The following is a 22,422-nucleotide window of genomic DNA, read 5'->3' as shown; positions in this document are numbered from 1 at the left end:
CCACAACCCTATTGTTGGGCCATTGGATTGACATCCTGACGTTGACTGGGCTCACGAATGGTGTCAACTTGCCCCTTTCCAAAACCTCCCCAATTGGCTATACTTTCCACCACCTGTTCTGCCCCAACTGCTTAAGTGGCAGTGTGGCCATTATAACCAAATCATCCCTCGGCGTCTCCCCCACAACAACAACTTGCATTTATAAAGCACCTTTAATATAGAAAATCGTCCAAAGGCACTTCACAAAGGTGTAATGAAAACAATGGATGCCGAGTCAAGGAAGAAAATATTAAAAGAGAGACCAAAAGCTTGGTCAAAAAGGTGAGTTTCAGGGGCTTAAAAGAAGAAAGGGAGGTATTACCCCTCTGGCACCTTTTCCTCCTTCAACCATCTCAACATTTCACCCCTCTTGTCTCCTTTAAAATCCTTGTTGTCTACTCCCCCCTCCACCCCAAACCATGTGCCCCACCCAGAGATGGCTTCCCCTATTCCTGCCGTTTTTCAATCTTCATTTTAGCTCCCTTACCCATTCTCCTCCAAAGCATTCTTAACAAAATGGATGAATTGACAGCTCAAATAGAAATAAATATGTATGATCTGATAGCCATTACAGAGACATGACTGCAAGATGACAAAGGCTGGAACCTGAATATTCAAAGGTACTTGACATTTCGGAAGGACAGGAAGCTAGGAAAAGGTGGAGGGGTCGCTCTGTTAATTAAGGATGACATGAGTGTAATAGAGAGAAATGACCTTAGTTCTAAAGACCAAGATGTAGAATCAGTTTGGGTAGAGATAGGAAATAGTAAAGGTAAGAAGTCACTTGTGGGATTAGTTTATAGGCCCCCTAACAGTAACCACACTTACGACAGGGTATACAGGAAGAAATAATGGGGACTTGTGAGAAAGGAACAGCGATAATCATGAGTGATTTTAATCTACATATAGATTGGAAAAATCTGATTGGCAAAGGTAGCCTGGAAGATGAGTTCATAGAGTGCTTTTGGATAGTTTCTTAGAGCAGCGCGTTCTAGAGCCAACCAGAGAGCAGGCTATTCTAGATCTGGTAATGTGTAATGAGGCAGGATTAATTAATGACCTCATTGTAAAGGAGCCTCTAGGTAGCAGTGATCACAATATGATTGAATTTTGCATTCTGTTTGAGGGAGAGAAGAGTAAGTCTAAGACTAGTGTTTTAAACTTAAATTAGGGCAATTATGAGAGCATGAAGACAGAGCTGGCTAAAGTGAACTGGGAGCTTAGGTTAAGGGATATGTCAAAGAGATGTAGTGGCAGACATTTAATGAGATATTTCATAACATTCAGCAAAGATACATTCCAGTGAGAAAGAAAGACTCTCGGGGAAGGACGAACCATCCGTGGCCAACTAAGGAAGTTAAAGATAGTATCAAATTGAAAGAAAAAGCATACAATTCCGCAAACTTTAGTGGCAGGTCAGAAGATTGGTCAGAATATAAAAAAACAGCAAAGAATGACCAAAAGAATAATAAGGAGGGAGAAATTAGAGTACGAGAGAAAGCTAGCTAGAAATATAAAAACAGATAGTAAGAGTTTCTACAGGTATTTAAAAAGGAAAAGAGTAAGTAAAGTGAGCGTTGGTCCTCTAGAGAGTGAGTCTGGGGAATTAATAATGGAAAATAAGGAAATGGCAGGTGAATTGAACAGATATTTTACGTCCGTCTTCACTGTAGAGGATACAAATAACATGCCAGAAATAATTGTGAATCAAGAGGTGAAAGGGAAGGAGGAACTTAAAACATTTACAATCACCAGGGAAAGGGTTTTGAAAAAATTATTAGAACTAAAAGCTGACAAGTCCCCAGGTCCTGACGGACTTCATCCTAGGGTCTTAAAAGAAGAGGCTGCAGAGATAGTAGATACATTGGTATTAATTTTCCAAAATTCCCTAGATTCTGGAAGGGTCCCATCAGATTGGAAAATAGTGATTAGGAAGGCAAATGGAACGTTGTCATTTATTGCAAGGGGAATGGAATATAAAAGTAGAGATGTTTTGCTACAGTTGTACAGGGCATTGGTGAGACCACATCTAGAATACTGTGTGCAGTTTTGGTCTCCTTATTTAAGAAAGGACATAATTGCTTTAGAGGCAGTTCAGAGAAGGTTCACTCGACTGATTCCTGGGATGAGGGGGTTATCTTATGAGGAAAGGTTGGACAAGTTGGGCCTGTATATACTGGAGTTTAGAAGAATGAGAGGTAATCTTATTGAAACATATAAGATCCTGAGTGGTCTTGCAGGAGTAGATGCTGTGAGGATGTTTCCCCTTGTGGGAGAGACTAGAACTAGGGGCCACAGTTTAAAAATAAGGGGTCTCCCATTTAAGACGGAGATGAGGAGAATTTTTTTCTCTCAGAGGGTCGTGAGTCTGTGGAACTCCCTTCCCCAGAGAGCGGTGGAGGCAGGGTCATTGACTGTTTTTGAGGCTGAGTTAGATAGATTCCTGATTAACAAGGGAGTCAAAAGTTATAGTAGGTAGATGGGAAAGTAGGGTTGAGGTCACAATTAGATCAGCCATGATCTTATCAAATGGCAGAGCAGGCTTGAGGGGCCGAATGGCCTACTCCTGCTCTTAATTCGTTTGATCGTATGTATGTTCGTATGTTCATATTTTATGTGGCACCTTATCGAATGCCTTTTGAAATCCAAATATACTACATCCACTGGTTCCCCTTTATCTACCCTGCTAGTTACATCCTCAAAAAACTCTAATAAATTTGTCAAACACAATTTCCCTTTCATTAAACCATGTCCACTCTGCCTAATCATATTATGATTTTCTAGGTGCCCTGTTACCACTTCCTTAATAACGGATTCCAGCATTTTCCTGATGACCGATGTCAGGCTAACTGTAGGGAGGAGGTGAAAAGGCAGGTGTTGCATCTCCTGTGCTCAGAAGGGAAGGTGCCATGGGGGGGGAGAGCGGGTGTTGGGGGTGATGGAAGAGTGGGCCAGGGTGTCGCGGAGGGAACGGTCCCTTCAGAATGCTGAAAGGGGAGGAGAGAGGAACATGTGTTTTGTGGTGGGATCGCGCTGGAGATGGTGGAAATGGTGAAGGATGTGTTGAATGTGGAGGCTGGTGGGGTGGAAGGTGAGGACAAGGGGGACTCTATCATGGTTCTGGGAGGGAAGGGAAGGGGTGAGGGCAGAAGTGTGGGAAGTAGGACGGACATGGTCGAGGGCCCTGTCAACTACAGTGGAGGGGAATCCTCGGTTGAGGAAAAAGGAAGTGATATCAGAAGCACTGGTGTGGAAGGTGGCATCGTCAGAACAGATGAGACGGAGAAACTGGGAAAAGGGAATAGAGTCCTTACAGGAAGCGGGGTGAGAGGAAGTGTAGTCAAGGTAGCTGTGGGAGTCGGTGGGCTTATAATAGATATTGGTTGACAGCCCAGAAATGGAGAGAGAGAAGTCGAAGAAGGGAAGGGAAGAGTCAGAGATGGACCATGTGAAGGCGAGGGAAGGGTGGAAATTGGAAGCAAAGTTGATGAAAGTTTCCAGTTCAGGGCGAGAGCAGGAAGCGGCCCCGATACAGTCATCAGTGTACCAGAAAAAGAGGTGAGGGAGGGGACCTGAGTAGGACTGGAACAAGGAATGTTCCACGAATCCCACAAAAACCCATAGCGACACCATTTATTTGGAGGAAGTGAGTGGAGTCAAAGGAGAAGCTGTTCAATATAAGAACAAGTTCAGCCAGGCAGAGGAGGGTGATGGTGGATGGGGACTGGTTGGGCCTCTATTCAAGGAAGAAGCGGAGGGCCCACAGGACGTCCTGGTGGGAGATGGAGGTGTAGAGGGACCTAATACAACATCCATGGTGAAAAGGAGACGGTTAGGGCCGGGGAACTGGAAACTGTTAAAGTGGCAGAGGGTGTCGGAAGAGTCGTGGATGTAGGTTGGAAGAGACTGGACAAGGGGAGAAAAAATAGAGTCAAGGTAGGAGGAAATAAGTTCCATGAGGCAAGAACAGGCGGAAACGATGGGTCTCCCAGGGCTGTCCTGTTTGTGAATCTTGGGAAGGAGATGGAAGCGGGCTGTGCGGGGTTGGGGGTCTATGAGGTTGGAGGCCATGGGGGGATGATCTCCAGAGGAGATGAGGTCAGATACTATGGCTTGATGTTTGGTGGTGGGACCACGGTCCAGGGGGAGATAGGAGGAGGTGTTTTAAAGTTGGCATTCAGCCTCTGCAAGATAGAGGTCTGTTCTCCACGCAACAACAGCGTCGTCCTTGTCAGCAGGTTTAATGACAATGTCAGGGTTGGACCTGAGAGACTAGAGTGCTGCGAGTTCAGAGGGAGGGAGGTTAGAGTGAGTGAGGGAAGTAGAGAAATTGAGACGGCCGATGTCACTCTGGCAGTTCGCAATGAAAGGGAGCGCCTAGGTGGAACGAGAATTTTTGAAGACGGGAGAAAGGGTCCCCTGTGCGGGGGGAGGACTCCTGGCCAAAGAGTTGTGATAACGGGGTCTTCAATTACTCTAATATAGACTGGGATAGTAATAATATAAGGGGAAAAGAAGGGGAGAAATTTTTGAAGTGTGTTCAGGAGAACTTTCTTGAACAGTATGTTTCTGATCTAACGAGGAAGGAGGCATTGCTGGACTTGGTTCTGGGGAATGAGGCAAGCCAAGTGGAGCAACTGTCAGTGGGGGAGCATTTAGGGAACAGCGATCATAGTATCATAAGGTTTAGAATAGCTATGGAAAAGGACATGGACCACTCTACAGTAAAAATATTCAATTGGAAGAGGGCCAATTTCAATGGGATGAGAACAGATCTGGCCCGGGTAAATTGGAATCAAAGATTGGCAGGCAAAACTGTAATTGAACAGTGGGCGGCCCTTTAAGGAGCAGATGGTTCGGGTACAGTCTGGGTACATTCCCACGAGGGAGAAAGGTAGGGCAACCAAAACCAGAGCTCCCTGGATGACAAAAGAGATAGAGAGTAAGATGAAGCAGAAAAAAGGGGCGTATGACAGATGTCAGGTTGATAACACAAGTGAGAACCAGGCAGAATATAGAAAGTTCAGAGGGGAAATGAAAAAGGAAATAAGAGGGGCAAAGAGAGAGTATGAGAATACACTGGCGGCCAACATAAAAGGGAGTCCAAAAGTCTTCCACGGGCATGTAAACAGTAAACGGGTAGTAAGAAGAGGGGGTGGGGCTGATTAGGGAGCAAAAAGGAGATCTACACATGGAGGCAGAGGGGATGGCTGAGGTACTAAATGAGTACTTTGCATCTGTCTTTACCAAGGAAGAAGATACTGCTGAAGTCTCAGTAACGGAAGATGTAGTTGAGCTACTGGATGGGCTAAAAATTGATAAAGAAGAGGTACTAAAAAGGCTGGCTGTACTTAAAGTAGATAAGTTACCTGGTCTGGATGGGATGCATCCCAGGTTGCTGAGGTACTGGTCATAATGTTCCAAACATCCTTAGATATGGGGGTGGTGCCAGAGGTCAGGAGAATTGCAAATGTTACACGCTTGTTCAAAAAAGGGTGTAAGGATAAACCCAGAAACTACAGGCCAGTCAGTTTAACCTCGGTGGTGGGGAAACTTCTAGAAACGATAATCCGGAACTGAATTAGCAGTCTCTTGGACAAGTGTGAATTGATTGGGGAAAGCCAGCACGGATTTGTTCATTGCAAATTGTGTTCAACTAACTTGATAGAGTTTTTTGATGAGGTAACAAAGAGGGTCGATGAGGGCAATGGGGTTGATGTGGTGTATATGGACTTTCAAAAGGCGTTTGATAAAGTGCCGCATAATAGGCCTGTCATCAAGATTGAAACCCATGGAATAAATGGGGCAGTAGCAGCATGGATATAAAATTGGCTAAGTAACAGGAAGCAGAGAGTAGAGGTGAACGGTTGTTTTTGGGACTGGAGGGAGGTGTACAGTGGTGTTCCCCAGAGGTCGGTACTAAGACCACTGCTTTTCTTGATATATATTAATGACTTGGACTTGGGTGTACAGGGTACAGTTTCAAAATTTGCAGAAGACACAAAACTTGGAAGGGTAGTGAACAGTGAGGAGGATAGTGATAGACTTCAAGAGGATATAGACAGGCTGGTGGAATGGGCGGATGAAATGCGAAGTGATACATTTCGGTTGGAAGATTGAGGAGAGGCAATATAAACTAGAGGGCACAACTCTAAAATTGTCTTGGGGAAGGTTTAAACTAGAATGGCAGGGGGATGGGAACCTGAGCAGGGAGACAGAGGATGGGGAAAAAAGGATAGAAACAAAAGACAGAAAGGGAAGAAGCAATAGTGGAAGGCAGAGAAAACAAGGGCGAAAAACAAATAGGGCCAGAGTGCAAAATTAAACTAAGATGACTAGCAATCTTAAAAAGACAAGTCTAAAGGCATTGTGTCTTAATGCGCGGAGCATTCGCAATAAGGTAGATGAATTAACAGCGCAGATAGATATTAACGGTTATGATATCGTTGCGATTACGGAGACATGGCTGCAGGGTGACCAAGGATGGGAACTGAATATCCAGGGGTATTCAATATTTAGGAAGGACAGGCAAAAAGGGAAAGGAGGTGGGGTAGCGTTGTTAGTTAAAGAGGAAATCAATGCAATAGTGAGGAAGGATATTGGCTCGGAAAATCACGATGAGAATCTGTATGGGTGGAGCTAAGAAACACCAAGGGGCAGAAAACGTTGGTGGGGGTTGTCTATAGGCCCCCAAACAGAAGTGGAGATGTAGGGGACGGCACGAAACAGAAAATTAGAGATGCATGCAAGAAGGGTACAACAATAATCATGGATGACTTCAATATACATATAGATTGGTCAAACTAAATTAGCAATAATACTGTGGGGGAGGAATGCCTGGAGTGTGTATGTGATTGTTTTCTAGACCAATACGTTGAGGAACCAACTAGAGAACAGGCGATCCTAGACTGGGTATTGTGCAATGAGAAACATACAAGACTCTGAGGGGACTCGATTGGGTAGATGCTGAGAGGATGTTACCCCTCATAGGGGAATCTAAAACTAGGGGGCATAGTCTCAGAATAAGGGGTCGCCCGTTTAAGACGGAAATGAGGAGGAATTTCTTCTCCCAGAGGGTCGTGATTCTTTGAAATTCTTTATCCCAAAAAGCTGTGGAGGCTGAGTCATTGAATACATTCAAGGCTGAGTTAGACACATTTTTGATCAGCAAGAGAGTCAAAGGATATGGGGAAAAGGCGGAAAAGTGGAGTTGAGGTAAAAATCAGATCAGCCATGATTTCATTGAATGGCGGAGCAGGCTCGAGGGGCCGAATGGCCACCTCCTGCTCCTATCTCTTATGGTCTTATAGAAAGGATTAATTAACAATCTTGTTGTGTGGTGTCCCTTAGGGAAGAGTGACCATAACATGATGGAATTCTTCATTAAGATGGAGTCCTGAATCTAAATAAAGGAAATTATGAAAGTATGAGGTGCGAGTTGGCGATGATAGATTGGGGAACTTTACTAAAAGGGATGACGGTGGATAGGCAATGGCTAATATTTAAAGAATGTGTGCAGGAATTACAACAATTATTCATTCCTGTCTGGCGCAAAAATAAAACAGGAAAGGTGGCTCAACCGTGGCTTACAAAAGAAATTAGGGATAGTATTAGATCCAAAGAGGAGACATATAAAATTGCTAGAAAAAGCAGCAAGCCTGAGTATTGGGAGCAGTTCAGAATTCAGCAAAGGAGGACAAAGAGATTGATTAAGAGGGGAAAAATAGAGTATGAGAGTAAACTAGCAGAGAACATAAAAACTGACTGTAAAAGCTTCTATAAATATGTCGAGAAAGAGATTAATGAAGACAAATGTAGGTCCCTTACAGTCAGAAATGGGGGAAGTTATAATGGGGAACAAAGAAATGGCAGAACAATTAAACACATACTTTGGTTCTGTCTTCACAAAGGAGAACACAAATAACCTGCCAGAAATGTTAGGGAACCAAGGATCTAGTGAGGGGAGGAACTGAAGGAAATCAGTATTAGTAATAAAAAATAGTGCTCGGGAAATTAATGGGGCTAAAGGCTGACAAATCCCCAGGGCCTGATAATCTACATCCCAGAGTACTAAAGGAAGAGGCTGTGGAAATAGTGGATGCATTGGTGATCATCTTCCAAAAGTCTTTCGACTCTGGAACAGTTCCTACAGATTGGAGGGTGGCAAATGTAACCCCACTATTTAAAAAAGGAGGGAGAGAAAAAACAGGGAATTACAGACCGGTTAGCCAAACATCAGTAGTGGGGAAAATGCTAGAGTCTATTATAAAAGATGTGATAACAGAACACTTGGAAGGCATTAACGGGATTGGACAAAGTCAGCATGGGTTTATGAAAGGGAAATTAACAAATCTACTGGAGTTTTTTGAGGATGTAACTAGTAGAATAGGTAGGGGAGAACCAGTGGATGTGGTGTGTTTGGATTTTCAGAAGGCTTTTGATAAGATCCACACAAGAGGTTAGTGTACAAAATTAAGGCACATGGGATTGGGGGGGAATATACTGGCATGGATTGAGAATTGGTTGACAGATAGGAAACAGAGAGTAGGAATAAACGGGTCTTTTTCCGGGTGGCAGGCAGTGACTAGTGGGGTACCACAGGGATCAGTGCTTGGGCCCCAGCTATTCACAATATATATCAATGATGTGGATGAGGGAACGAAGAACATAAGAACATAAGAAATAGGAGCAGGAGTAGGCCAATCGGCCCCTCGAGCCTGCTCCGCCATTCAATAAGATCATGGCTGATCTGATCATAACGTCAAATCTAAATTCATGTCCAATTTCTTGCCTGCTCCCTGTAATCCCTAATTCCCTTTACTTCTAGGAAACTGTCTATTTCTGTTTTAAATTTATTTAATGATGTAGCTTCCACAGCTTCCTGGGGCAGCAAATTCCACAGACCTACTACCCTCTGAGTGAAGAAGTTTCTCCTCATCTCAGTTTTGAAAGAGCAGCCCCTTATTCTAAGATTATGCCCCCTAGTTCTAGATTCACCCATCCTTGGGAACATCCTTACCGCATCCACCCGATCAAGCCCCTTCACAATCTTATATGTTTCAATAAGATCGCCTCTCATTCTTCTGAACTCCAATGAGTAGAGTCCCAATCTACTCAACCTCTCCTCATATGTCCACCCCCTCATCCCCGGGATTAACCGAGTGAACCTTCTTTGTACTGCCTCGAGAGCAAGTATGTCCTTTCTTAAGTGTGGACACCAAAACTGTATGCAGTATTCCAGGTGCGGTCTCACCAATACCTTATATAACTGCAGCAATACCTCCCTGTTTTTATATTCTATCCCCCTAGTAATAAAAGCCAACATTCCGTTGGCCTTCTTGATCACCTGCTGCACCTGCATACTAACGTTTTGATTTTCTTGCACGAGGACCCCCAGATCCCTTTGTACTGCAGTACTTTCCAGTTTCTTGCCATTAAGATAATAACTTGCTCTCTGATTTTTCCTGCCAAAGTGCATAACCTCACATTTTCCAATATTGTATTGCATCTGCCAAATCTCCGCCCACTCACCCAGCCTGTCTATATCCCCTTGTAGGTTTTTATGTCCTCCTCACTCTCTACTTTCCCTCTCATCTTTGTATCATCTGCAAACTTTGATATGTTACACTCGGTCCCCTCCTCCAAATCGTTAATATAGATTGTAAAGAGTTGGGGACCCAGCACCGACCCCTGCGGAACACCACTGGCTACAGGTTGCCAGTCCGAGAATGAACCATTTATCCCAACTCTCTGCTTCCTGTTTGATAACCAATCCTCCACCCATGCCAGAATATTACCCCCAATCCAGTGATTCTTTATCTTGAGCAATAAACTTTTATGTGGCACCTTGTCGAATGCCTTCTGGAAATTTAAATACACTACGTCCACTGGTTCCCCTTCATCCACCCTGTACGTTATGTCCTCAAAGAACTCAAGCAAATTTGTCAGACATGACTTCCCCTTCGTAAAGCCATGCTGACTTTGTCCTATTAAATTATGTTTATCTAAATGTTCTGCTACTGTCTCCTTAATAATACACTCCAAAATTTTACCCACCACAGATGTTAGGCTAACTGGTCTATAATTTCCAGCCTTCTGCCTACTACCCTTTTTAAATAAGGGTGTTACATTAGCAGTTTTCCAATCTGCCGGGACCTTTGCCGAGTCCAGAGAATTTTGGAAAATTAATACCAAAGCATCCACAATCCCTACTGCCACTTCCCTCAAGACCCTAGGATGTAAGCCATCAGGTCCAAGGCATTTATCCGCCTTGAGTCCCATTAATTTACTGAGTACCAATTCCTTAGTGATTTTAATCATATTTAGCTCCTCCCCACCTCGAGCCCCCTGTTTGTCCAGTGTTGGGATATTCTTAGTGTCCTCTACCGTAAAGACTGAAACAAAATATTTGTTCAGCATTTTTGCCATCTCCATGTTTCCCACCATTAATTTCCCGGTCTCATCCTCTAAGGGACCTACGTTTGCCTTAGCCACCCTTTTTCTTTTTATATAAATGTACCATTTCCAAGTTTGCAGACGACACAAAGCTGGGGTGGAATGTGAGCTGTGAGGAGGATGCAAAGAGGCTCCAATGTGATTTAGACAAGTTGGGTGAGTGGGCAAGACATGGCAGATGCAGTATAACGTGGATAAATGTGAGGTTATCCACTTCGGTTGTAAAAACAGAAAGGCAGATTATTATCTGAATGGTGATCGATTGGGAAAAGGGGAGGTACAACGAGACCTGGGTGTCCTTGTACACCAGTCGCTGAAAGCGAACATTCTGGTGCAGCAAGCAGTTAGGAAGGCGAATGGTATGTTGGCCTTCACTGCAAGAGGATTTGAGTACAGGAGCAGGGATGTCTTGCTGCAGTTATACAGAGCCTTGGTGAGACCACATCTGGAGTATTGTGCGCAGTTTTGGTCTCCTTATCTGAGGAAGGATGTCCTTGCCATGGAGGGAATGCAACAAAGGTTTACCAGACTGGGTCGACCAGGCCTATATTCACCAGAGTTTAGAAGAATGAGAGGTGATCTCATCGAAACATATAAGATTCTAACAGGACTAGACTGCTTCTTCGACAGCACCTCCCAAACCCACGACCTCTACCACCTGGAAGGACAAGGGCAGCAGGCACATTGGAACAACGCTACCTGCACGTTCCCCTCCAAGTCACACACCATCCCGACTTGGAAATATATCGCCGTTCCTTCATCGTCGCTGGGTCAAAATCCTGAAACTCCCTTCCTAACAGCACTGTGGGAGAACCTTCACCACACGGACTGCAGCGGTTCAAGAAGGCGGCTCACCACCACCTTCTGAAGGGCAATTAGGGATGGGCAATAAATGCCGGCCTCAGGAGTGACGCCCACATCCCGTGAATTAATAAAAAAAAGACTAGATGCAGGAGGATGTTCCCGATGGCTGGGGAGTCCAGAACCAGGGGTCACAGTCTCAGGATATGGGGTATGCCATTTAGAACCAAGATGAGGAGAAATTTCTTCTCTTAGAGGGTGGTAAACCTGTGGAATTCTCTACCACAGAAGGCAGTGGAGGCCAAGTCATTAGATGTATTCAAGAAGGAGATAGATATATTTCTTAATGCTAAAGGGATCAAGGGATATGGGGAAAAAGCGGGAACAGGGTACTGAGTTAGATGATCAGCCATGATCATTTTGAATGGCGGAGCAGGCCCGAAGGGCCGAATGGCCTACTCTTGCTCCTATTTTCTATGTTTCTATGTTATGTAAAAGGGGTACAGGAACAGAGAGATCTGTGGGTATATGTGCACAAATCAGTGAAGGTGGCAGGGTAGGTTGAGAAAGCGGTTAAAAAAGCATACGGAATCCTAGGCTTTATAAATAGAGGCATAGAGTACACAACCGAGGAAGTCATGATGAAACTTTATAAAACACTGGTTCAACTGCAACTGGAGTATTGTGTCCAGTTCTGGGCACCACACTTTAGGAAAGATGTGAAGGCCTTCAAGAGGGTGCAGAAAAGATTTACTCGAATGATTCCAGGGATGAGGGACTTAAGTTGCGTGAATAGACTGGAGAAGCTGGGGTTGTTCTCCTTGGAACAGAGAAGATTGAGAGGAGATTTGCTAGAGGTATTTAAAATCATGAAGAGTCTAGACAGAATAGATAGAGAGAAACTGTTCCCATTGGCGGAAGGGTCAAGAACCAGAGGACATAGTTCTCCTTGGAACAGAGACGGTTGAGAGGGGATTTGCTAGAGGTATTCAAAATCGTGTTGGGTCTAGACAAAGTAGATAGAGAGAAACTGTTCCTATTGGCGGAAGGGTCAAGAACCAGAGGATAAAGATTTAAGGTGATTGGCAAAAGAACCAAAGGTGACATGAGGAAAAACTTTTTTACACAGCGAGTGGTTAGGATCTGGAATGCACTGCCCGAGGGGGTGGTGGAGGCAGATTCAATCATGGCCTTCAAAAGGGAACTGGATAAATACTTGAAAGGAAAAAATTTGCTGGGCTACAGGGAAAGGGTGGGGGAGTGAGACTAGTTGGATTGCTCTTGCATAGAGCTGGCACAGACTTGATGGGCCGAATGGCCTCCTTCTGTGCTGTAACCTTTCTATGATTCTATAAGAAGTGGGCATGGAGGCGAAGGCGACGGATCTAGGGAATTTTGGAAGATGATAACCAATGCATCCACTACCTCTGCAGCCGCCTTTTTTAGAACCCTCGGATATAGTCCGTCAGGTCCAGGGGATTTATCGACTTTTAGTCGCATTAGTTTCTCCAGTACTTTTTCTCGACCGACATTAATTACTTTAATTTCCTCACCCTCATCCCTCACTTCCAACCCCATTTCCTTCTACATCTCCTCCAAGTCGCTTACAACAGTACTTTCAAACTCGCAACTGCCTAATCTCTAGTCTTCCATTCGCTACAATACCACTGCACTTGTTGATTTGCTCAACCATTTCCTCACCAATACCCTCAATGCACGTTTCCTCACCAATACCTTCAATGCACGTTTCCTCACCAATACCCTCAATGCACGTTTCCTCACCAATACCCTCAATGCACGTTTCCTCACCAATACCTTCAATGCACGTTTCCTCACCAATACCCTCAATGCACGTTTCCTCACCAATACCCTCAATGCACGTTTCCTCACCAATACCTTCAATGCACGTTTCCTCACCTATACCTTCAATGCACGTTTCCTCACCAATACCTTCAATGCACGTTTCCTCACCAAAACCTTCACTGTTTCCCACTCCAGTCATTCTCACCCTCCCTCAAGCCTACCAGGTGCAAAACATGAGCATACCTGGCACACATCTGGCTTAACCATGTTAACCATCCATTCCCAGATTTGGCTGGACCATATCAATCTCTACCGGGCCTTACTCTCCTTTATCAAATGTGGCCATTACTCTCGGATCATCTGCAAGGTAAAGATAACCCTGGCTTCTTTTCTCACTTCCAACCATTTCCTAAAACCTGTCTCACCTTCCCCTTCCTTCCTCACCTCTAACACCAAGTGCGAGAAGCTTGTGGATTTTTTCATCACCAAGGTGGAGATCATCTGTTCAGCTGCTTATTTCCTTCTCCTTTCCCACCAAGCCAAACCTCTCCCTAATTCCCCAACCCTAGCCCTGAACCCCTGACTTTCTCTTTCTAGTTTCTTCTCCAACTCCCCTCATGCCCTCTGTAAGTTCATCTCCTCCATGAGACCTGGCTCCTACTCCCTTAACCACATTCCCATTAAACTGCTGGTTACTCAAGTTCCGTTTCCTGTTCCACATGCTAGCTGACATTGTAAGTTGTTTCCTTTCCTCAGACATTGCCTACCTTCCTTCCAAAACTGTCATCATCATCCCACTCCTCAGAAAACCCCTGCGCTCTTCTCTATCTCTATAACCTCCTCCAGTCCTACAAACGCCTCCCCGAACTCTCTATCCCTTTATCTCCAGCCTCCTGTACATCCCCTTCCCTTTGCTCCACTATTAATGGCTGTGGCCTTAGTCTCTTCTAGGCCATGCTCTGGATTTCCATCCTTAAACCCTTCCACCTCTCAAACACCTCCTTTAAGACCCTGTTTAAAATCACCTCTTTCACCAAACTTTTGGTCAGTCCTCCTTTGGTCTATTTTTCCATTATGCTTCTGTGAAGCACCTTGGGGCATTTTTTCTATGTTAAAGGCACGATATAAACATGTTCTTCTTCACGATATAAACATGGCTGGCTTTAGAAGGAATGTCGGTAATCCGAAACCTGTCGGCTGCATCCCCAACTGTCAGGATTTGGTGTGAAATGAGTTTGGCAAATCTCAATCCAGCTCCTGGTGTGGCTTGGTCCAGATCATAAAACCGCGTAGAATTTTATACTTACTAGCACTAAATATGGAGAATTAGGAGGAAATAGAATTAAGAGTATGTGGCCACTATTTGGGCTGGCATAATTGGCAAATAGCCTTCTTTTGTGCTGAAATGACTTGTATGAAATCTCATTCAGAGAGGCCATAAAGGCTGTGGGAAATGGAAATATCAAAGTGTGGGGGGGAGGAAGGAGCGGGGAGAGATAGCGAGGGGGGAGGGAAAGGGGGTTTCTGAGCTTGGCATGAGGCACATTGTCGGGGCAGGGTAGAGGGAGCTTTACTCTACAGCTGTCTGTGCTGAATGCAACCAGAGAAGACTGGCTTCCCCTAGCCTGATGCACAAAAATTCTTCATAAAATATAAATTAAAAAATACAATACAGATTGGGGGAGAATGTCTACATTTCCGAGATTGCAGAAAGATATGGAGACAAATACATGAACAGAACAAAATCAGTCATTTCTCTGTTTTTCAGGGCAAAGAATATGATGAAGAAGAAGAAGCTAATGAACCAGGCAAGTATTGGTGAAGGACTCACATGGGTCTCAGTCTTTAAATGGGCTGCTGTGACTGAGCTGACAATCTTTCTAAAGAATTCGGATCAATACTTGTGGAGAAATAGGATTGATGGTCCCGGCACAGACACGATGGGCCGAATGTCCTCCTTCTGTGCCGTAACTTTCTATGATTCTATGGTTATAGCAGTATTAATACATCTGTTGTTTTATATGTGGGCTAAGAAGAAAGTATTGAGATCTCAGGTGGAGTGTTAGCCATTGAAGTGGATTTGCGTATGAACTGTGGAAGGGATGGGCTTCATAAACTCAGTGGCCTTTTCTCATTCAAATCTTTTTATATACCCTAAGTTAGTGAGGGGAGAATTGGCCAGGGTTCCTGCTCCTGAATTGATTGGACAGGACACTGTGCTGAGTGTGCCTGTAATTTCCCGCTACACTGTGATGAGCAAGACTGTGCCACAACCTTACGCATCTGGGAAATCGGCTCATTATTGTCTGTGCTCACTGATGAGAAATGGGCAATTGGATGGAGTGCCAGAGGAGTGATTGAGTCAATGGCTTCAGGTAGGGAGGGAAGAAAATTGGATGGAGGAGGAGCAGAGATTGTGGTTAGTGCAAAGTGTGCAAAACTTTTATATCCCTCTGCTTGTCAATGCAAGTCATTCATGTCAGAAAAAAATTAATTTCACCTTGAATATGTTGCTGGCGTGACACAGCATTAAGACAGAGAAAACCTGGGCTCTTCACCTTTCTTATGGCACCAATTCTCCTTCCAATTTTTGTTCTTTCTTTCAATTTCTTTCCACCTTTCCTATGAGTGCTGACTCCTGTTAGACTACAATTCCACTGGTGTCAATACTTCACCTAACTAAGCATTCTTTATGTGTGAACCTAGACCGAGAGTGTCAACAGGCTATTTAACTACAGGGAGCATCACAGCTGAACTCAACCCTGTCTCCACTCAACATCCATACACAGGGGTCACTGGGCAATCAGTAACACAGCAACAGAAACCCTGATGTCAGCCCTATTACTCCACTGAAATAAATTAACTCAGCACAGACTAGGAATCAAGCCTGGGACCTTATGTTCTGCCTGGTTTAGGATTATACTCGGCAGCATCTCCTACATCAGGCCATCAATAGCATTCAGATTTCTACCCTTTAACCATGTCTGAATCTGAGTGAATTCACAGGAACTCAATTGCATGGAATCTTTAGTTGGCGCTTCCAATGCTCATGTTCAACAATTTGCATATGGGGCAAACTAGGTGGTACACAGCAAGATCCCACAACCACTGCGATAAATGACCAGTTAATCTGTTTATTGGTGCTGTTGGTTGAGGGAGAAATGTTTGTCCAGGACACCAAGATAACTCCTGCTTTTTTTAACTAATGACATGGGATCTTTTATATCCACCTGAACAGGTAGATTGAGCTTCAGTTTTACATCTTATCAGAAAGACAACACCTTCAACAATCTAGCACTCCCTCAGTACCGTGTCAACCTAGATTATGTACTTAAATCCAGGAGTGGGGCTTGAACCCACAACCTTCCCACTCTGAGATTAGAGTGCTACCACTGAGCCATGGCTAACACTTAGATCATTTAGAAGAAATCATAGAATTACATAGAATTTTACAGCACAGAAACAGGCCTTTTGGCCCAACAGGTCTATGCTGGTGTTTATAACTTGCTTTTTGCAGAAGGGATGGGCTTGATGAACTCAGTGGCTCCATTTTTAAAAGAAAATGAAGTCGAAACCATCGTTACAAAGTTCGAGTCAGAGATTAAATGAGAAGACTGACACACTCTCTCGATCTGCTTTTTGCAGATGTTACTCAATTGAATCCACCAACAATGGATGACATAGAGGAGGAAGTTATTGGGATGGAGGAGCAACTGCCCACACGAGCCTGGAAAACCATTGCAACATTTCAGGTAACTTGTCTTCACCAGTCCATCGTTCTTTTTGACACTTTCTGCTCTCATGCTTTCTCTTTCCGAATGGGAAACAACTAGAGTTACTTTATCCTGAGGGAGAGTTGCAACGGATTGAGTCAGTCAGTTTTCACCACCGGCCTCATGCAGATCATCATTACCAAGTGACTTCTCATTTTCTGTAAATTCAACTTACACCTCAAGATAGTTCTTTCAAAGAGCCGGCACAGGCACAATGGGCCAAATGGCCTCCTTCTGTGCTGTATCATTCTATAACTCCCCTACCCCTGTCCCCTGACTTCACTGCCCTCCTGTTTGCCCTCAATCTTACCCTCTATGAACTCCCCCACTTATATTCTTGGTCACCCCTCAACTTTGTTATTCTCATAGTCTCTCTGCACCTGCATGGTTAAGAACATAAGAAATAGGAGCAGGAGTAGGCCAATCGGCCCCTCGAGCCTGCTCCGCCATTCAATAAGATCATGGCTGATCTGATCCTAACCTCAAATCTAAAGAACACAAGAAGTAGGAGAAGGACCCGGCCACTCAGCCCCTGGGCCCTCTCCGCCACCCACAGGGCCTTGACCGATCCAAACTCAGCTTCATGTCCAATTTCCTGCCCGTTCCCCGTAACCCCTAATTCCCTTTACTTCTAGGAAACTGTCTATTTCTGTTTTGAATTTATTTAATGATGTAGCTTCCACAGCTTCCTGGGGCAGCAAATTCCACAGACCTACTACCCTCTGAGTGAAGAAGTTTCTCCTCATCTCAGTTTTGAAAGAGCAGCCCCTTATTCTAAGATTATGCCCCCTAGTTCTAGTTTCACCCATCCTTGGGAACATCCTTACCGCATCCACCCGATCAAGCCCCTTCACAATCTTATATGTTTCAATAAGATCGCCTCTCATTCTTCTGAACTCCAATGAGTAGAGTCCCAATCTACTCAACCTCTCATATGTCCACCCCCTCATCCCTGGGATTAACCAAGTGAACCTTCTTTGTACTGCCTCAAGAGCAAGTATGTCTTTTCTTGAGTATGGACACCAAAACTGTATGCAGTATTCCAGGTGCGGTCTCACCAATACCTTATATAACTGCAGCAATACCTCCCTGTTTTTATATTCTATCCCCCTAGCAATAAAAGCCAACATTCCGTTGGCCTTCTTGATTACCTGCTGCACCTGCATACTAACTTTTTGATTTTCTTGCACGAGGACCCCCAGATCCCTTTGTACTGCAGTACTTTCCAGTTTCTCGCCATTAAGATAATAACTTGCTCTCTGATTTTTCCTGCCAAAGTGCATAACCTCACATTTTCCAATATTGTATTGCATCTGCCAAATCTCCGCCCACTCACCCAGCCTGTCTATATCCCCTTGTCCGTTTTTTATGTCCTCCTCACTCTCTACTTTCCCTCCCATCTTTGTATCATCTGCAAACTTTGATATGTTACACTCGGTCCCCTCCTCCAAATCGTTAATATAGATTGTAAAGAGTTGGGGACCCAGCACCGACCCCTGCGGAACACCACTGGCTACTGGTTGCCAGTCCGAGAATGAACCATTTATCCCAACTCTCTGCTTCCTGTTAGATAACCAATCCTCCACCCATGCCAGAATATTACCCCCAATCCAGTGATTCTTTATCTTTTATGTGGCACCTTGTCGAATGCCTTCTGGAAGTCTAAATACACTATGTCCACTGGTTCCCCTTTATCCACCCTGTACGTTATGTCCTCAAAGAACTCAAGCAAATTTGTCAGACATGACTTCCCCTTCGTAAAGCCATGCTGACTTTGTCCTATTAAATTATGTTTATCTAAATGTTCCGTTACTGTCTCCTTAATAATAGACTCCAAAATTTTACCCACCACAGATGTTGGGGTAACTGATCTATAATTTCCAGCCTTCTGCCTGCTACCCTTTTTAAATAAGGGTGTTACATTAGCAGTTTTCCAATCTGCCGGGACCTTTGCTGAGTCCAGAGAATTTTGGAAAATTATTACCAAAGCATCCACAATCCCTACTGCCACTTCCCTCAAGACCCTCGGATGTAAGCCATCAGGTCCAAGGCATTTATCCGCCTTGAGTCCCATTAATTTACTGAGTACCAATTCCTTAGTGATTTTAATCGTATTTAGCTCCTCCCCACCTCGAGCCCCCTGTTTGTCCAGTGTTGGGATATTCTTAGTGTCCTCTACCGTAAAGACTGAAACAAAATATTTGTTCAGCATTTTTGCCATCTCCATGTTTCCCACCATTAATTTCTCGGTCTCATCCTCTAAGGGACCTACGTTTGCCTTAGCCACCCTTTTTCTTTTTATATAACTGTAGAAACTCTTGCTATCTGTTTCTATATTTTTTGCTAATTTATTTTCATAATCTATCTTCCCTTTCTTAATCAATCCTTTCGTTACTTTTTGCTGTCTTTTGAAGACTTCCCAATCTTCTATCCTCCCACTAAGTTTGGCTACCATATATGTCCTTGTTTTTAGTCGGATACTATCCTTAATTTCTTTACTTAGCCATGGATGGCTGTCATTTCTTTTACACCCTTTTTTCCTCAGTGGAATATATATTTTTTGAAAGTTATAAACTAACTCAGTGTAAGCACATTCCTTATAAAGTGAAGGGCAAGGCTGGTAGAAGTAGGGAACCTTGGATGACTCGGGAGATTGAGGCACTAGTCAAAAATAAGAAGGAGGCATATGACATGCATAGGCAGCTGGGATCAAGTGGATCCCTTGAAGAGTATAGAGATTGCCGGAGTAGAGTTAAGAGAGAAATCAGGAGGGCAAAAAGGGGATATGAGATTGCTTTGGCAGATCAGGCAAAGGTGAATCCAAAGAGCTTCTACAAATACATAAAGGGCAAAAGGGTAACTAGGGAGAGAGTAGGGCCTCTTAAGGATCAACAAGGTCATCTATGTGCGGAACCACAAGAGATGGGTGAGATCCTGAATGAATATTTCACATCGGTATTTACGGTTGAGAAAGGCATGGATGTTAGGGAACTTGGGGAAATAAATAGTGATGTCTTGAGGAGTGTACATATTACAGAGAGGGAGGTGCTGGAAGTCTTAACGCGCATCAAGGTAGATAAATCTCCGGGACCTGATGAAATGTATCCCAGGACGTTATGGGAGGTTAGGGAGGAAATTGCGGGTCCCCTAGCAGAGATATTTGAATCATCCACCGCTACAGGTGAGGTGCCTGAAGATTGGAGGGTAGCAAATGTTGTGCCTTTGTTTAAGAAGGGCGGCAGGGAAAAGCCTGGGAACTACAGACCAGTGAGCCTGACATCTGTAGTGGGTAAGTTGTTAGAGGGTATTCTGAGGGACAGAATCTACAGGCATTTGGAGAGGCAGGGACTAATTAGGAACAGTCAGCATGGTTTTGTGAGAGGAAAATCATGTCTCACGAATTTGATTGAGTTTTTTGAAGGGGTAACCAAGAAGATAGATGAGGGCTGTGCAGTAGACGTGGTCTACATGGACTTCAGCAAAGCATTTGACAAGGTACCGCATGGTAGGTTGTTACATAAGGTTAAATCTCATGGGATCCAAGGTGAGGTAGCCAATTGGATACAAAATTGGCTTGACGACAGAAGACAGAGGGTGGTTGTCGAGGGTTGTTTTTCAAACTGGATGCCTGTGTCCAGCGGTGTGCCTCAGGGATCGGTGCTGGGTCCGCTGTTATTTGTTATTTATATTAATGATTTGGATGAGAATTTAGGAGGCATGGTTAGTAAGTTTGCAGATGACACCAAGATTGGTGGCATTGTGGACAGTGAAGAAGGTTATCTAGGATTGCAACGGGATCTTGATAAATTGGGCCAGTGGGCCGATGAATGGCAGATGGAGTTTAATTTAGATAAATGTGAGGTGATGCATTTTGGTAGATCGAATCGGGCCAGGACCTACTCCGTTAATGGTAGGGCGTTGGGGAGAGTTATAGAACAAAGAGATCTAGGAGTACAGATTCATAGCTCCTTGAAAGTGGAGTCACAGGTGGATAGGGTGGTGAAGAAGGCATTCAGCATGCTTGGTTTCATTGGTCAGAACATTGAATGCAGGAGTTGGGATGTCTTGTTGAAGTTGTACAGGGCATTGGTGAGGCCACACTTGGAGTACTGTGTACAGTTCTGGTCACCCTATTATAGAAAGGATATTATTAAACTAGAAAGAGTGCAGAAAAGATTTACTAGGATGCTACCGGGACTTGATGGTTTGACTTACAGGGAGAGGTTAGACAGACTGGGACTTTATTCCCTGGAGAGTAGGAGGTTAAGGGGTGATCTTATAGAAGTCTATAAAATAATGAGGGGCATCGATAAGGTCGATAGTCAAAATCTTTTCCCAAAGGTAGGGGAGTCTATAACGAGGGGGCACAGATTTAAGGTGAGAGGGGAGAGATACAAAAGGATCCAGAGGGGCAATTTTTTCACTCAAAGGGTGGTGAGTGTCTGGAACGAGCTGCCAGAGGCAGTAGTAGAGGCGGGTACAATTTTGTCTTTTAAAAAGCATTTGGACAGTTACATGGGGAAGATGGGTATCGAGGGATATGGGCCAAGTGCAGGCAATTGGGACTAGCTTAGTGGTATAAACTGGGCGACATGGACATGTTGGGCCGAAGGGCCTGTTTCCATGTTGTAACTTCTATGATTCTAACTCCTTAAATGAACACCACTGCTCATGTACCGTCTTACCCTTTAATCTATTTTCCCAGTCCACTTGAATCAATTCCGCTCTCATACCATCATAGTCTCCTTTATTCAAGCTCAGTACGCTTGTTTGAGAACCAACCTTCTCACCCTCTAGTTGGATATGGAATGTAACCATGTTATGGTCACTCATTCCAAGGGGATCCTTAACTAGGACATTATTAATTAATCCTGGCTCATTACACAGGACCAGGTCCAAGGTTGCTTGCCCCCTTGTAGGATCAGTTACATACTGCTCAAGAAATCCATCCCTAATGCACTCAATAAACTCTTCCTCAAGGCTGCCCTGCCCAATTTGGTTTGTCCAGTTAATATGATAGTTAAAATCCCCCATAATTATAGCTGTTCCCTTATTACATGCCCCGACTATTTCCTGATTAATACTTCTTCCAGCAGGGTTGCAACTATTAGGAGGCCTATATACTACGCCCACTAGTGTTTTTTCCCCTTATTATTCCTTATCTCTACCCAAACTGTTTCATTATCCTGATCCTTTGTCCCAATATCATTTCTCTGTATTACAGTGATTCCTTCCTTTATTAACATAGCCACCCCACCTCCCCTTCCTTCCTGCCTGTCCTTCCTGATTGTTAAATACCCTGGCATATTTAATTCCCAGTCATTGTCACCCTGCAGCCATGTTTCTGTAATGGCCACAAGATCATACCCATATGTAGTTATTTGTGCCGTTAACTCGTCCATTTTGTTCCAAATGCTACGTGTATTCAGATAAAGAACTTTCAAATATGTTTTGTGACACTTAGTTCCTGCTTTTTCCTTTTTTAAACACTTTACCTTTTACTCCATACCTTCTGTCCCTTCCTGTTACGCTTTCCTCTCTCTCCCTGCTC

General features: G+C 44.1%; 1 protein-coding gene across 2 annotated transcripts in view; it reads left to right on the top strand.

Annotated features, from left to right (window-relative positions):
• fer1l4 (fer-1 like family member 4) overlaps positions 1-22,422 on the top strand; it is a 320,348-nt gene that overhangs the window by 156,230 nt on the left and 141,696 nt on the right. For both annotated transcript variants that reach the window (XM_068000123.1, XM_068000124.1), the window contains 2 exons: positions 14,867-14,906; positions 16,744-16,850. In XM_068000123.1, coding sequence (XP_067856224.1) covers positions 14,867-14,906; positions 16,744-16,850 — 147 coding nt within the window. The remainder of the gene's footprint in view (positions 1-14,866; positions 14,907-16,743; positions 16,851-22,422) is intronic.

Source organism: Heptranchias perlo, chromosome 19 (assembly GCF_035084215.1).
Source record: "Heptranchias perlo isolate sHepPer1 chromosome 19, sHepPer1.hap1, whole genome shotgun sequence".
In the NCBI taxonomy this organism is placed as follows: Eukaryota; Metazoa; Chordata; class Chondrichthyes; order Hexanchiformes; family Hexanchidae; genus Heptranchias; species Heptranchias perlo.
Note: the sequence above shows the minus strand (reverse complement) of the source record. Positions and strands in the feature narration are given on the sequence as shown.